At 40.3% G+C, this 17,704-nt stretch overlaps 1 protein-coding gene across 4 annotated transcripts in view; it reads right to left on the bottom strand.

Annotated features, from left to right (window-relative positions):
• Positions 1 to 17,704, bottom strand: part of cfap65 (cilia and flagella associated protein 65) — a 340,657-nt gene that overhangs the window by 68,047 nt on the left and 254,906 nt on the right. For all 4 annotated transcript variants that reach the window (XM_022246076.2, XM_022246058.2, XM_022246112.2 and 1 more), the window contains exons 23-27: positions 8,700 to 8,897; positions 6,069 to 6,153; positions 1,071 to 1,229; positions 573 to 761; positions 329 to 442 (exon numbers count right to left, since the gene is read on the bottom strand). In XM_022246076.2, the coding sequence (XP_022101768.2) occupies positions 329 to 442; positions 573 to 761; positions 1,071 to 1,229; positions 6,069 to 6,153; positions 8,700 to 8,897 (745 nt within the window). The remainder of the gene's footprint in view (positions 1 to 328; positions 443 to 572; positions 762 to 1,070; positions 1,230 to 6,068; positions 6,154 to 8,699; positions 8,898 to 17,704) is intronic.

Raw genomic sequence — 17,704 nt, 5'->3', positions numbered from 1 at the left:
GGGCCTTTTCAAACCAGGTCTAAATGGTCGCCAGCCCTTAGAAAACTTGGCAGAAATACAAATTTTTCTTCTACTACTGTGAACACTCTTTTAAGTTGGAGTTTTGCTAGTTTTCTTGAGTGTGCCTCTTCCTTTTTGATATAACTCAAAATGCCTATACAACAGTTTACAGAAAGGGGAAGCCATGTGTGAATCTCACATTAGTCTGCACAAGGTTCGCAAAACCTTCATGATGCAAACCTCTGTTGTACACAGGTCGACACTACATGTGTGTATATAAGATTGGCACACCCAGATAGGTAATACATAATAGAAGTACAGCACCTACCATGTACGTCTTAGCTTCCAGGGGTGAGAATATCCACTCAACATTAGCTGTTTCCCCAGCTGAGATCTCACCGTACGGATTCAGGCACTCAAAGACTTTATGACTGAAGTTTTCCTAGAAATGAAGCATATTACAAACCAGATATTTTACACAAGTTTCACTGCTTGAAAAATGTGAAATCCTATGATACCTTTAATCTACAGCTGATCAGTAAACTACACAGTGATGTTTCCTTATGGCTTACCTGCAAAGTATACTCTAAAGTTGTCAGATCAAGCTGATAAGTTACAGGAATAGCACCACCATTGTAGAGCTCATACACCTGCTTTGGATGACTTGCCACACCAATAGGAACTGGAGCAAACATATGTTTGTTGCTGGGAAAGTGTACATACTTGCGATCAGGCTCCACTGTCACACCCACAAAATTAAGCTACGACAGTTTGTGGAGAAAAGAGAACAGGCAAATAAAACTTATACATGTATTTCAACATGCTATTAGGTACTCAAACAAAACAGAGCATTGTACATGCGTATTAGACATTGTCACCAGATGGTTGCAGTAAAATGCAGTACCCTCTTCATGATATAATTGGATGTAACCTTCCTAATCTTTGTGCACAAGAATAAAACTGAACAAGTTTAAATGTTATCCTGTAATAGAGTATGTAATAAAAGTGATCAGATTTATTTTTTGGAAGAGGGGGGTGGCAGGCAGAAGGGTGGGTTAGAAGTTCCATACCAGGATTTCTCTGCCTCTGGTCATTTTGAAGAGCATGGGCAGTCTGTCTGTACCAGGGAAACTATGTTTGTAAGTGAAGGTGATGGTCTGACACTGTCCTGGTCTAAGCTTGCCACAGCGAGGTTCAACACAAAACAACTTGTTGTCCATGATCCTCATCTGCATTTCAGGAAAGACAGCATTACATTAATCCACATGGGTTGATCATGCATACATGTACATTATATCAATAATCAATTGGAGGTACAGTATGATCACCGTGCATTTTTTATCTTTCCTTTGCTATCCATTTTTTAAATAGTACAATACTGACACTCAAGTCTACCAACTTGCTGATTCAGAACTATTTCCTCTCAATATTCTATTGAAACTTACTTTACCAATCAATATGCCTCTTTAAATGTCATCCACATAGGTTTTTAACCCATGGTTGTGAAAATGGAGGAGAACATCAATGCCTTTGTAAAAACATGCTATAGTTTCAGGCTGAACTAACCACATCACAAATATCAGAGAGAGAGATGACAGAGTGCACCCCTCTCATGTGTCATGTAATCAACTAGCACAGTCACACTCTGCAGATGCCAGACAATTAGCCACTTTTATCTAGATTCACAAACATGGCACAATTTGTCCAGCCTGCAAATGCATCTAATAAGACACAGATGAAAAGGGCATTGGACAAGGGAGGTTTCCTCCTGCCAGCAATTACATTCTTTTTCAAGGATGGATTTGCGCCTGGGAGATGTAAATTAATTTTAGATTTTGCCCTGCCCGACGTGCATTTAACACTTTATACTCAGTATATGCAGCAATCGTCTGCACTACTAAGCAGGAGGTCGTGGGTTGGCGTCCCACCCAAGAATGCTTTTTGACAAGTCTTTGGGGGCATACACTGAGTATACAGTGGTAAATACACGTCGGGCAGGGCAAAAATCCAAAATTAATTATGTTCTTTTCAGGTTACAAGTGCCTGCATTATACATATACACAACCACTGACTATTAGTGTCGACTAAATAACACATCACGTTGTACTACTTCTGGTTCCCATGCCAGACCATGTGAGTGGGTGTGGATCAAGCTGCAGTCATCCCAAAATTACAAACCCGATTTATGTAAGTTTTGGACAAGTTTGTCCATGACGTGAATTCTTCTTGAGACCATACTTTTAACATTTTTTGTTTTAATCAATGTATGAGAACTATGGGACATGCTTTTTCATTAAATAGTTGGGGAAAAGGTTTAACATATTGTGATATCTGGGGTTTGGAGGTAGATCGTCCACCCAGAAACCAGTATACAATGAATTTATCTTTTGAAAATCAACACGAGATTTATAAGAGGCAATTTCTGTCCACAACCAACTGGGCCAATTTTGAAATATGCAAAGTCAAATGTTGTGTTTGTGTTGGGTTGATGATGTGTACAAGATTCCTGTCTGAAACTACAAACTGCACAAGGCTGGGGTGGGGTATGATTTATTTTATGACAAAAACACCACAAATCATGCACTTAAACTTGGTGTATGGAATGATCAATGCAGAACCGTGCAAGAACATTGCATTTTGAGCATGCCCCTACAACAAGACTTGTAGTGAAGATACACTGTGCTTTATAGCTGTATCTTTCCATGACGTTTTGGGGTCACCAGAGTATTATTCAAACATAATGGCGAAAAACTGACACAGGGAAGCATATTTTTTTGGACCTTTTTTTGATCATAAATGAAAAAGAATGTTCCACTTGTTCGTATTAATTTTGGAAGAAGGTCTTGTCGCCAATCACATTGACCAGAGTAACAAAGACTGGCTGTTTAAAAACATGTACAAAACTTATGGGTCAAAATGAATTACCCAAAATCGCTATTTTAAAAATAGGTGATGACATCATCATGAGGTCATACATTAAGGAAAATGATCTTATCAGGGTCTTTGTTGACTATTACTTTGATAACCATCATACATTGTGAAGTTATCATAACAGTGGCCTAAAACATGTACAAAGTCAAAGGCCAAAAAATAGATATGCAGAAAAACTGCTCCTTTAAGTTAATGACACATAATTTAAATTTAAACTGACAGATTTTTATGAAATATCACTTGATATTTTGACTCTTGGGTATAATTGTGATCAAAAAAAAGGGAACATTTATTCTGATTTTTCTTTCGTTCTGGTAGTAATTCTCAGTGGAAGTTAAGGACTTCTCAATCATAAGCTAGATAATAGTGTGCAGTAGAAAAATGTGTTAAAACCCTACTGCAAAATATTAAATATTCAAAATTCAAAAATGAATCACTGGATGATGTCATTACAATGAATTTCTTATAGAACCAACCTGACATGATTATCTAAAGGTCTACCAAGTTTGCAATCAATCAGATAAATAAAACTATCGAAGTCTCCTGTCACAAAGACAAAGAAAAGAGTTTTAAAAAGGAACCAAAATATAGAGGAACTGTGTCTGTATTAACAACAGAACACAGGGCTTGTTTTGTGGTTGTGAAGAAAAGTGCTTTGTTGGCATAACACAACATGTTTGAGAATGTTCATATTCATACACTTAAATATAAAGATTTTAACCAAAAAAGACACATGCTTCAGGAGATATACTTCTTTGAAAACTGCATCCTTAATGTCACGTGATGACATTATCATCACGTGAGGGCAATATGCGTGTAAATCACTTCTTTTTCAGGATATCTGCGACGTTTGAACCCAATCGAAAATGTACTTCACGAGACATAGTGCTTGTAGAAGTGGACCTTTAATATAATGTGTCTTGTCAAATGATGATGTCATCATCATATCGGGTAATAGTCATCTAAAGCACATGTACTTCACAAGATAATGTGCTTTGTAGAGTGCACCTTTAATGTCACGTGATTTGTCACATGATGACTTCATCATCACATAGGGTGAATTTTCATCTATAACACTTTGCTTTCTAAATACTTGCCAAGTTTCAACCCAATAGGACATGAACTTCAGGAGATATAGCACTTTGAAGGATGCACCTTAAATGTCACGTGACTCGTCTGCTGATGACATTGTCATCACATGAGGTCAATCTGCTTTTATACACCTTCTCTTCTAAACTATATGCAAGGTTCTAACCCAATCTGACATGTACATACAAAATACAACATAAAACATTATTGTTATCACAAAAAGAGTGCAGATTAGAGATTGCATACATTTTTCCCTTTTGGTGTTCCATACAATGCGATCTGCTCTCAGCACTGTGTGCCTGGCAATTTTCCAACTCCTGAGTACATGCCCCATGCAGTGTGTGCTGCCTATGTTACAGGCAGACATTGCAAGTCCACACACAGTAACCAATGCACAGTAGGCGAATGGGATTTTTGAGTTTGCAAATATTGTACGTTTTTTTTTTCACTGGCACTTCATATGTGTGAAGAAGTATACCACTTATGCACTTCATGCAGTTGACTTCAATGTTTTAGCTATCATCTAATGAACAATTCACGCTTAAATCTGTTACGGTCATTTTTTTACCGAATTTTTGAAGAATAAAAGGACTTTTTATTATAACTTACTGTCTTCTCACTGTCATCGGCCCCAAATTTCACACGTGTTAACTGGGTGAAAATGATCATCTACATCAGTTTTCAGGCGATTTGGACAAACTTCTCCACAGACATCTACTCAGAACTTCATTTTTCAGAATTTTCAACCTGTCGCTAGAGGGTGCTTGACAATTACGTGACGTCATCAGTAGATGATTTGAAGAATACTATACGCCAAGAGAATAACACTGTTCAAAACAACTTCATACCTATTACCACTTTTAATTAATCAGCCCACTTCCAGTTTCAACCTGAAGGAAGGGTCACGTGATTTGACCAACATGAGATGAATTGAAGACCATATTATGCTTTGCCACTTGCTGCAAACAGAATTTTGCGGAAGGCCACGGTTGATTTTATATGGATTTTTACAACATTAACGTAATATTTAAATATTTAACATTTAATAAGAAATCACTTAATGACGTCATCATGACATAATTATTTTATTATTATCTTTGCCTCGAGGTCTTTCCTTGGTGTAACTGTGATGTCGAAGATAGCAAAGTAACAAAAACGATGCCTCGAAAATGTGTACAAAGTCAATGGGCGGAAATAAATATTGAAAAACAGTAAGAAATCACTTGATGATGTCATCACGACGTCATTCTTCTAGACACATCTATGCATAAGTGTCCCTCATTGGTAACAGTTTTATGAACATCCAAATTTGCAAAAGCACTAAAGTCAAGGGTAAAAAACGTGCACAAAACAAACAGGGTTTGGATCAGAAGAAAAAGGAAGAAAAAAAAAAGAATTATTAGGAAGCCTTTTTCACAAAATGCAAAAAAGCCCCCCCCTCCCAAATTTAACGAAAGCAATAGCTGCTCAGGCAGTACACCGAAGCAGTTAAAACCCAGAGATCCAGATAAAGACTGGAAAGTGGCAACTATTTATACTGAAATGACATCATAATTTTACTTATAGACAGGCAAATTTGCATTTGCAAAAGTTAAGGTCATCAAAATGCCCTTAAAAAGAGCAAAATGAAAATGGAAAAAAAGCTCTTTTGAAGAGGAATAAAATCTGTATTGGAGATAGTGGTTGCATCTGACATAATGCATAAAGTTTTGTTGGCACATGTGACTGTATCTGTGCCAATGCAGCCTTCCAGTTATGAGAGGTATTGCCAAAGAACTAATTATGAGTGATGATTGCAGCTTGAGTTTAACTGCCTCTAATTGGTATGAGTTCATTGCCCTCTCATCTCTGTCTCATTTCCACACTTGTGTCTCATAGTAATACTACAACTATACTGGCAGCAGCAACAGCTTACTATAACTTATTAATTATTATAAGCTCATGTACGATAAGAAATGCCATTATAGCTGAATCTATTACAGCTACAGCTACAACTTTTATTACATATTGACAATGATACAAATTCCTCATAATATTTTCTTTCAAACCTCATGTAATTCATCAGCATCAAAATCTCCTGTCTCCGCCCAATACTCAAGCTCAAGCTGAAGATCAGCAGGGAATGAAAATGACCTGTCCAAAAACAAATTGTGAACACAAAATGACTTTCATGCAAATGGCAATACACAAGTACTGGTACAAGTAAATGCACCAAAACACACCTAAATGAATTTTGCTCTCAAGGAAGTGAAAATTGTTTCACATTTTATGATCTCCTGCAATATTTCTGCTTTATCTATTTACACTGGGGACATATATATTGAACAACTCTTGACACTTTTTCATTTACTTCCCTATTATATTAATTGGCACTTTTCTCTTAAAAACTTGTCTAATTTTTTTTTCAGAATGTAAACTTTACTGTGTACTCTTAACAACCGACAAGGATTACAGTGAATGTGGTAGACGCAGCTGTTGAACTTGTCACATTTAATTATTATAAGCTCATATATGATAAGAAATGCCATCAACAATGAAAGTACACCATTTTGGATGTTCTGGGGGTTGACGTCCTCTTTAAATTTTTAGCTGTTTTGGGAAATGGTCCAAACAACTTTTGTTTTTCTTATGATTGTCTTCTTTTGATTTATTTTATTCTTGTTTTTATATTTTCTTCCCATTAAAATGATACAGGACAGGGATGTTCTATTCCTAATTCCCTTCAAACGTGGCATGACAGACTACTGTTTGGAGATGTATGCTAAATCATGACATCATCATGATGTCACCAGAAGTCACGTGATAAGCCAACAGAGTCCAAACTTTTACAAGCTAATATCTCCGGAACTAAAGGTATAAACCAAAATGTGTTATGTGAGAAAAATGGAATGACATCATGATGTCATCAGCTCATTATTAATTTTTGTTTTTAATTCTCCATATTTTAACATTCTGTTCAATTTACCTTAACATAACAAGATTTTTTTAAAATTCTTTTGGACAACCTTAGCTAGGGAACGTAGATTTGTGTTATTAAGAAAGATTTGTTCTAATGCCCTCTCTCAGCCTTGTCATGCTGTTCAAAATTGTTGTGCTTACTAAGTAGACCTATATTGGATTTGTGCCGTATTGTATTATTTTTGAGGAAACACATGAATAGAAAGTGTAGAGGAATGATACTGATTTGTGGTAAACCAGCCTTAATGAGTAATTAACTTTGTTTCATTCACATGTATTTTTATGGCTTTCTCTAATGTATGATGCAAAAAAAGTGTGCACAACTGTGCTATGGTACACATACATGCCCATTAAATTATTACAACAAATGTGGGCACGGATAATAGTCATTTTTGTTCACCCAAAAGAGGTCACTGAAATAGCTCTGTGTTTGCTACCTAATAAATACAAGTCCTGTTCAATTTGGTTTTTTATGTTTGGTGGTAACAACATATTTCCAACTGAAGTGAACTACTCCTTTCATTTCACTTTCATTTTAAAAGTTGTTATTTAAAATCCCAATATTGGATTGAATTGCAATTGAATACCTAGTGATAAGGTCACTGGGATTTGACACATGACTTTTATAACAGGTACCTTAACACTATCTTAACACTAACCTTAACATTATCAGTAATGGCAAATAATGAACACAAAACCTTGAGGACCTACAACTTGTAATGATAAACGTGATGTTGTTTTAGTGGCACTCTTATTTTCAATGTTTGACTGCATCTAGATTTCATATTTTTTTATTATTTACTTTAACTGTAAATAAAATCTCATCATTTGTCTTAGCAGTTTTCTTTTAAAATTGGCATTGCAACGCTTTCACTGAATTTCACTCTTTCAGCATTTACAGTATGCTCACATCTAATCACCAATCAACTTTCAGTTTAAGTACACACAGAAACCATTGTTGAAAATGGCTATTTGAGTACGACAATTTGAGTATCAATTTAGAAAATGGATCAATCACTAGAAACTCCCATTTTATACAGTCATATCAAGAGCATTAATAGTTTGAATTCACTATAGATTTCCATAGCTAAAATAAGAATTTGCATATATAAAATCCATTTGGATTTTTGAGGTATTAAGAGTGTGTACAAACTACAATCCGTAGTTGGTGACTGAATGGCCATGTGATGTCATGAGTATGTTATGTGTACGTGAGGGAAAGGAAAACAGTTATGCCTCCATCTAAGTTGTATAAGACCTGGGCCAGGACTAAAGCTAAAGCTTGAACACACATATACATTGCTAGCCAACACTGAACAATCAATCAAATTCAATTCATAGTACAAAGCATTAATGAGTATCAACACTCATTGTTCCCCTGCTCACAGGACAATAATTGAAGATTCTTCATTTTGAATGAGCTCAGGTGTTTCTTGTCTTTGCCAATTTGAATCGAAGCCTTTTCGCATTGTTTCTCTTTAACTCCTTTTGGGAACCATCACAGCTCTGATTTGTGTGAGAGTGTAAATATGTATATGCAGGTAGATTATTATAGGCAACATTCCGTAAATCTATTTGTAATGCTGCCCAAGGCAGTCTTAAGAAAGAATGAAGTCCAGTGATAGTATTTGAAATGGCATTGATTTGACGGTGAATGATTCATTATTTGCAAAGTCTAACACTATTTAAAGAAAGAAAAACATGTGAAAGAGATATCTGACCATTCAGTGGGGACTGTGCCTATATTCTCCAGCATAAGATGAACAATGCATGGCTTGCTGTCTTGGGGAGCTCCACTGAAGTTGAAGTCCATGATGGCTCGTGTATTTATAGGTGATTTCCGTGTTGTACTGCGACACATCACATTAGGATATGTCAGCTCTTCAGGGGATGGATCTGACTCCAAACACATGTTTAGTCTGCAAATGATACCAAACAATACCACCAAAATTTGAAAGCTTAAGGACCTTTAAATACACAAAGTAAAACATTTGATCAGTGGTTCAAGCTTTACTGGAGGCACATGATGGAAGATTTCAAGCATCAAAAACAAATTAATGTTAAACAGAGAATTAAATTTTGTCTGCTCTGAGTGAGAGGAAGAGAGGACATGTTTTGTGAAGTGAGAAACCTCAAGACCAAGTCTCAGTGTATGAGATTCCTGTCCAAAAATACAAGTTTTATTTTATGACAAAAACACACAAAATCATGCACTAAACCTTGATGTATGAAACAATCAACGTGGTGGACAAGAACATTGCATTTTGAGCATGCCTCTACTACAACACTCATATGTGAAGATACACCCTGTTTACAGCTGTATCCCTCTGAGACGTTTTGGGAACACTGGCATATCATTAACTCTAACAGTCCTCAATCCTCCAACAGGTGAAGGATTGAGGGCTGTGAGGGTTTATACATTATGAGTGTTTCTGAAATCGGCACAAAAGATATTTGCAGAAACCCTTTTTTCCCCGGCTATAAATGGGAAAACTATTCCCATTCCATTTGTTTGGAAGACAGGTCTTGTCACCTGTTGTTTAAAGGTTGTAATTGGGGAAAGAAGGGTTTCTTTACCTGGCCTCTTTTAGTACACATACTTCATTAAATTTGAATAACCCTGTATATAGACCTAATTCTTACACTTATCATGATAATTCTAGTTTTAAATGTCCTAAATACTGTAAAGCGCGCCATGGAGCATCATGATGGAATTGGCACAGTATAAATGTATCATTATTATCATTAACTGTTGTATGCATCACAGAGGTGGCAGCAAGTCATATTTTGCAAGTCAAAGTCAAGTCACAAGTCATTATATGCAAGTCCTAGTCAAGTCACAAATCATTTGGTCTAAACACAAGTCAAATCACAAGTCTCTTTGTCCAAGTACAAGTTAATCTGCATATTATTTTGTCCAGCTGTACCAAGCAAAAAGAACCAGGCATCAACTTACAAAGTTACAAGTTAAAAAATATATGGGGCCGGTTGAGTAGTGTCTGACTTGGGTTGTTAAAGGATCCAGGGAATGAATTTTTCTTAGAATCACTTCTTCCATTTATGAAGACTGTTTGACATCTTTTTTGAGTTACGTGAACTGAATGGTGCACTTTTTCAAACATTGAAAATTGACCAAGCACTTCTGGATAAGTGAGGGCGCTTTTGCCTTGATGTAAATCCAGAAAGACATGGTTCAGGGTGGATGTTTTCATTTTCAAATTGTGAATCCCAAATTTGCTATCTGGGAACATTTCTGTGAAAAGGATTTTGCAGGATTATTGCCATATACTTACGCAGCAATAAATTGCCAAAGAAAATGAAACCTCCTATTGCAGTGGTTAAAAAATCTTGAAATTTCCTGTGCACAAATCAGTGCAACATGTAAGCTCAGTGCTTTGGATGAGATCATAGTTCTGCTCATAAATATGCAAATATGCATTAGCATAAAACAAAAAAGCATCAAAATATGGGTTAAAATTGCGTAACAAAACTTTGAAATAAGGTTAATTGAAACCTAAAGATGCAATTTCAAGGGTTTTAGTAAAATTTATAAAAATATTTCTGTTTCCTGGTTCCTTTAACAAGTCATTTTTTGCAAGTCCAAGTCAATTCACAAAACAAAGCTGGTATTTACAAATCAAGTCACAAGTCACAAAAATAGTGACTCAAGTCCAACTCGAGTCCAAGTCATATGACTCGAGTCAGCAACTCTGATGCATCATTATTATAATTCACATTGCTGCTAATGATTTAACGCAGCTAAACTTTTTGTGATTCTGCAGACACCAACCATCATTATAGCTGTATCTATCTTTAAAGCAAACTTGAATTTTCAATTCTGATTGGTCGATCCTTGGCAACAACCCGTGTGACATAAACTGTGTTACACGGTCCATGTCAAACCCCGCGTAACGCGTTGTTCGAACTCCATGCAATGTGCTTTTTTAAGCTAAGAGGAAAATGCACAACTGCAAAATTTACTTATTTACATAGGCCCCTATAATATCTTTGAAGACAAATTCGTTATCATGCTTAGGCTTGTGGAACACTGAATTTTGTATCCTTGTTGGTTTATTCAGAAGATAAGAAACCTTGAAGCCTAATGTCTGCATTGCGTTCTTATTTACAAACATTTAAATTAATAAGGAAGACCTACAAAAATAACATATTACTAAAACATAAGTTACAATTTGTACAAGGGAAAGAAAACCCCCAGCTGAACCAGAAAGGACATTACAAGAAAAGAAATACACAACAAACACATAAAAGGAAAAGACAATAATAACACTGAGACAATCTTAAACAACAACCATTAACCCTCCCTTCCACCAACCTGGTAAAACATACCACTATTAAAGACTTTTACACAGACGAACAGAGAAAACAAACAAACAAAAACCACACACACACATAAGTGTGTATTTGCCTGCAACTGGGGACCCCCTGTTGTTCCTCTTTTGTTTGTACTTTAACTTTTTTAGAAGACCACCCATATGTTTTGTACAAAGTTGTCAATCGGGGACCTTCTGTCAATCAGGGACCTTATTGTCCTCTATTGTTCAAGGTCCCCATTTGAATGCAGAAACAAACTCACAAACACCCATGTTTAAAAATTGTAATCTTGCTTAAGATCCTGTTGGATAAAAAGTTTACATTGACCAGAAATGGTTTTTGTAATACATTTGCTCAACCTTGATGCTCATGGTTCCCCCAGCATAATGAGCACATTAACATTGACAGGTATACAGCCTTAAAAATCAACTATAAAATAACTAAGAGGAAAATGAAAGACAAAATTTAAAAGAACACATTCATCAAATCTTGCTTAAAAAATGATTGACAAAACATTCACATTGACAATTTGTGTACCTGTGAACAGAAGGGCCATCAAATATTTACTGTGTTCCACAGCCTGGCAAGATAAGGAATGGGGCTATTTCTATACTGAGTAGTTCTGCAAAATGGAACATAGAGTTGGTTATTACCTCTGAAAAGGTCATAATGGGATTGTGATCTAAACTCAGGTAACCACAAGTTAAATTCCTCCCCCCTGTAGAGTGGGTTGTGTCTCCTAATGGTATGTATCACTAGGAGACCGACCCACTTTACGTGGGTAAGGAGTCTCCTGCGTTCACATACCCCTGCCCAGCCTACACATGCGGAGTGGCACTGAACCCTGGAGGTAGGTCAGCGACGAGAGTGTAGTTTATTAAAAGGAACATAAGGGTGGGTGTAGCAAGAGCGAGCACTCACCAGGAGAAACTGCTATTAAGTCGTGGTATCCATCATCCGGCCTGGAACAGTGCTGGACATTGTCCGGACTGCCGAGTGCAGGGCTGCTCTGCCATAGGCTGCTTTGCACTGCAGAACAACTTTAAGGCAGCACTCGGTGAAGGTGGAGGGAGATTTCCAGCAAGCTGCCTGGTGGATTTGAGCTAGAGGAACTCCGCTGAGGTATGACCAGGATGCAAAGGTGGTCCCAGGATAAGACGAGGCCTATGACATGGGGACGAGGAGATGGTGGATGGGAGTGCTGTCAGAGACAGTCAATCCATCGCTGAAGCCCGAGTGAACAGCTGCCACGGCCGACCAGTAGTTGCGGATGGTGGCAATCTGGAGACCTGAGTACAACAGATACGTGAGGAAGTCTGCAATGGAACTCACAGGAGCTTCGGTTGGAGAAACATCATGGTTGTCACACCATCTAGTAAATTGCTGTCTGCGGCTGTTGTAAATTTTGTGAGTGGACAGTTGTCAACCCCAGGCTGCCATAGATGCAGCGTCTGCAGAAAGGCCTGACGTCCTGATGGATCAATGGACAACGTCAAGCACGTCAAGTGAAGACTCTCTGGTGCTGGTTGGAGGATCCCTGACTTGGGTTGAAGAAGGATGTCCTCTCTGACTGGAAGGACCAGCAGCCGTTGTACCAGGAGTTTTGTCAGTCTTGGAAAACAACAGTTGGAAAGGCCAGAATGGAGTGATGAGGAGGATCCGACATGGTTCTCGTTCTATTTGCGGAACTTTGTGAGATGGGTTTTGTCAGCAGAAGTGAAGAGGTCGATATAGATGGATCCCAATACGAGGCTTTTAGCATCAATCTGCACGCTTCCTTATTTGAAAACAAGGCTGTATGTGTCAGCTTCAATTCTTAATACGATCGGACAATTGAAAGTAAAGAGTCAAGACATAAAATACACAAAGGTATGTTAAATTCAGACTTTTCAGGCTGCAAATTTTTGTGGAAGAGTCTTTCAGGATGACTCGACACGTAAAAATCAAATAAAAGAAAAAATAACGGCAATCTACCACGAACTAACTTACCTGCGATGGTCGTGTATCTTGTGCAGTGGGCGTGGTTTAAACTGAAGTGGCGTCACACTTACATGTATGAACCGGATACTGCACATACTGTGTGGACTCCGTGGGTGCATGTGACGAAGTTCAACACAGAGAGCCTCGGTTTCGATGCAGATATGTGCAGATGGTGCTAATGTGAAATCCCTCTATGGGGACACTCGATCTCCGCAAAATCTGGCTGACCACGTTCAGGTCAAGAATCCACCCTGTTGGTCAGACGGTGCCCTGACAGTATGTCTGCTATGCTGTTGCTGGTTCCCATTGTGTGGACGGGCGATGCATCGAGGAGAGTGAGTGCCACCTTGGCGTTTGATGTATGACACTGCCGTGGAGTTGTTGCTCTGGACTCGAACACAATGACCTACTAAGTGTCGTTGGAAGTGGCAGAGAGTGATAAACACCACTTGGAGCTCTAATCTGTTGATGTGTTTGTCTCGAGAGGCTGTGTCTCATGGAGACATGGAGCGGAGCAAGAAAGGACCCCATCTGAATAGTGACACATCTATCGTCACAGTCACATCCGGACCTAGAGGTATGAAAGGAAGGCCAGCCGACAGGTGCTCAGTGATCAAGTATTCATTATAAGAAAATAATAGTGAGCCCTGTTACATTGTACTATGTTCGACACGTCCATTTGTATCCTTCAGTTGACGGATACAACACTGGGCCATATCATTACATACAAACAGGGAATTACGGTCATTCCGTATGCATTGAAAGAATAAAAAAATGCAGGTAAGAAGTGCCCAAAGATGGAAGACCACTCCGTAATCAAATACTGTTGTCCTACATTGAAGAGTTATAACATTTTCATTTACTCGCTAATACTTGCCAAGTCCACCTTTTCGTTTCGACTACACAAGGTGCAATTGGAAGAGGTAACCAGGCCAACCCATTCACAAAAGTTAGTGCAGACAGTAGGCACGCTTTTGTCAGACCTTATATCAGTCACAGGAGACTTTAGACATGCCTACTACAGAAGAACTCGTGTCCGGAAAGCAATGTGGGACGTGGCCAGGCTGAGTGGAAGAATATATGGAGAGTCGGAAATAATTTAATAATTTAGATGAAATGAGCATGTATAATTCATGATGATGTGAAGTTCGGCGAATTAGGGTGCTCAAGGCGTGGATACTGAATTGAATGGCGTGATCACCGGTTAGTGATAGAGGGGGGCCTGTCTGGAGATTGCTGTTGATTGTTACACACCTGAGTGCCTCCAATGATGAAGTTTCAGACATCGGAGGGCTTAATGGGTCTGAGGGTAGGGTGATGACATCTACCGCAGGCATTAATGAACGGAAGACTTATGGTCAGAATAAAACACACGGTAGGCTGATTGTATGGCATTTTATTCACCGGGACAGCTCCGTAAAAAGGTGAAGCGATGCCCGCAGGGCAGATTTCTGTTTCCCACCCAGCTGGCCCCCAGCATGGGAGTCTTGGGTGCTAGCCGGCAGTTTGATGCGTAGCGTAGTGATAGGCCTATGAGCAATTGTTCGAGCCGCAGTCAGGGTGAGACTCACACTCACACTCACCAGGGGCTGCAAATGACGTAAGGCGGCCCGGCAGAGTGTACATGTAGTTCCTGCACACCTGGATGCCCCAGATCAAGGCAGAGGCAAAGGGGTGGAGCTAGACATGAGTCCTAAGTAGAACCCGGATAAGTTGAAGAATTATTATTATTGTTGTTATTGAATAAATTTAGTAAGAGCAAATTCAAAAATACATGTGTAAATGGCTGCCGTCGTGTATTAGACAGACTGACGGAGCCGGATGTGAAGCCAGAGATGAAACTGGATCTGAAGTCGGATCTGGGTGAGGATCCGGAAAAAGAACCTCACACAGGGCATCCGGATCCAGGGCAGTCGCCGGGGGAGTGGAGATTGACTTGAGGAGGCTGGCTAAAGCAAGAGAGCAGACCGGCATCATCAAACTCGAACAAGAAATATCTTGCCTAGGTGTAGAGCAAAATTTCTTGCATTTACACTTCTTATGTGGGGTGATCTGGCCGTAGAATCTGAAAGACGAACCTAAAACCCCGGGATGTCAGCAGCATATCTGGAATGGAGGTCGTGATAGGTCAAAGCGCGCTGAGCCACTGGGGAACTGAGATGGAAGCACCCTAGTTGGATAGCCCTAGCCAAAAGCCACAGTGATAAGTGGTGTTCGAGAACTACAGCGATGATGCAGTTCTGTAGCCCGAAAAGTGGCTGGTGAAGAGCCCACATAGTTCAATGGCGCCTCTGAATGGGCCGCCACCGAGAACAATGGGGCATCGGCCTGAGGCATTGTAACTTCCAAGTCATGCCTGAGTGAACCGCTGTGAAGTTCGTCTGACAGATGTATTTCATGACATGTGGCAGTCGTTGCAGCTGGCCGGGGGTCGACCTGGTGAGTAGACTGGTGAGCCATACACATCTTCCACGCTAGGCGCTGATACATGTAGTAGGGAGACCACCAGAGGACTTCGGAGCACAGGAACTGGGGGCGAAAGTCAGATGCCCAGTCCAGTCTAGCGGGGAGTAAGTTTACTCACTCCAAGTGCAGTGCCGAACGGACAGAGCTACCACGATCCGCGACATAATCCGAAGCCGGGTCCCACTGGGGAATGGTTCTGGCTGGACAACAGAGACCACTTCAGCTTCTGAGAATGCCCCTTGTGAGGGAGGAGGGACGGCCGGGAGGGGATTTGGATCGGGTGCCGTTGCCGCTGGTTGAGGCTTGGAGACTATCTTGCAGTCAAGGGAGGTGAAGGCTCTCTGAGAGGGACTGGAGGGTCGTCATCCACGGGGGTGGATCTGGATCGGAGTGGCATTTCTTCTTAGCTGTGGACAAGGAAGAAGAGGCCAAAAAAGATGTCTTGGCCTTGCATTTCTTAGCCTTCAACAGTGTGGGGGCAGTTGTAGGTATAGCTGGGCGTGGGTCCCCTGAAGGGTCAGTTGTATCCTGCAAGGAACATCCCAGGTCAGGATCAGTGGTCCCATGGCAGGAGTCCATCGGCAGACCGGAGCTGTGGATGGGGAGTGGTGGACAAAAGCCCCTGTGGCGTAGCAGTCCAAAAGGGGTGACATTGTCTGATGCAACGTAAGGCTGAGCGCTGTGTTGTATTGCAGACTCGTCTGCGGCAGAAGAAGTGGAGCATGACGAACCTGCTGTGGAACCCATTGCTTACTTGGAGGGGGTTGACTGACCAGGCTTCTGAGCGGGCAGAAGCCAGTGAGGGACCCTGGGCAGACGGCAGACCATCACCCTGTGAGCCTCGCTGGGCCAACGGTCAGTACGGTCACTCGGTGATGTGGTAGGTAGTGATGCCTACAGCATACAGAAATTAACAGCTCCTTATGCTCTGGTCAACTGTGATCAAGGGTACTGTTACAGCACAGCACGCTCAACCCCGATCAGTGGGTACGTGGAGTGGGCATCGATGCCCACAGGTAATGTTGTCCTAGCATGCTCTGCCCGGTCGGTAGGTGTATGGAGCAGCCATCGATGATCAAGGACAGTGTTGCAGCATAGCACGCTCAGCCCGATTGATTCCAGTAGTGGTCGTCAGTAATTAAGGGTATTGTAGCAGCATAGCTCACTCAACCCGATCATATACATGTAGATAAAGGTCCGGGGTAGTTTTGCGGCATAGCCCGGCCTATTCACTCCACTGGGTCTCTCAAGGCTGTTAAACTCGGATAACGCAAAACCGCACCACAAAGGAGCGGGGCAGCCCGCCAAGCCCCGCTCCACAGCCAGACCCATACAGCGTTGGGCCGTTATTATTTGGACGCATGCACCACAATGAGAATACACAACACACTACATTGGTAGTTCATACCCAAACCTGTAAATAATGCACAGAAAAAAAGGGGCAGAAAAGAACAACAAAAATATGAAATACGAAAATAAGCACTCTTACAAATAGATAAGGAATCGCTCTTTATTCGTAAACAGAAATCGAGTCAGTTCACAAATGCAAAAGGTATGGAACTTGAAACTCTGAAAATGACATAAAGACACGTCCGTAAATGATAGGCGCTGAGTAAAGAAGGACGAACATGGCAGTGGGACCGCAGTGCATTGTGGCGGGTCAAAGGGCAGTATGCATAATCAAGTCTTTTCAGCGAACTGTAATAGGCACAGGGGAAATTTGCATATGTAGGCTGGGCAGGCGTATAAGGAGACTTATAATTTTTAAGTAGACCACATGCAAAGTTATAGCAAATATCAACCCTTCTACTACAAAGAGTGTTGAGTTCAAGTTCAGTCAATGATTGTTCATAATCGTGATACTGCGTCCCCAGGAGGATCTTGCATACTCTTTTTTGAAGTTGCTCAAGAGCCCCAGTCTGTTGTTGTGTGAGAGATGGTATCCACA

This window comes from Acanthaster planci, linkage group LG03, assembly GCF_054643075.1.
Source record: "Acanthaster planci isolate LZ-2023a linkage group LG03, COTS_SCS, whole genome shotgun sequence".
NCBI classification, from domain to species: Eukaryota; Metazoa; Echinodermata; class Asteroidea; order Valvatida; family Acanthasteridae; genus Acanthaster; species Acanthaster planci.
This window is presented reverse-complemented; position numbering and strand designations above follow the sequence as displayed.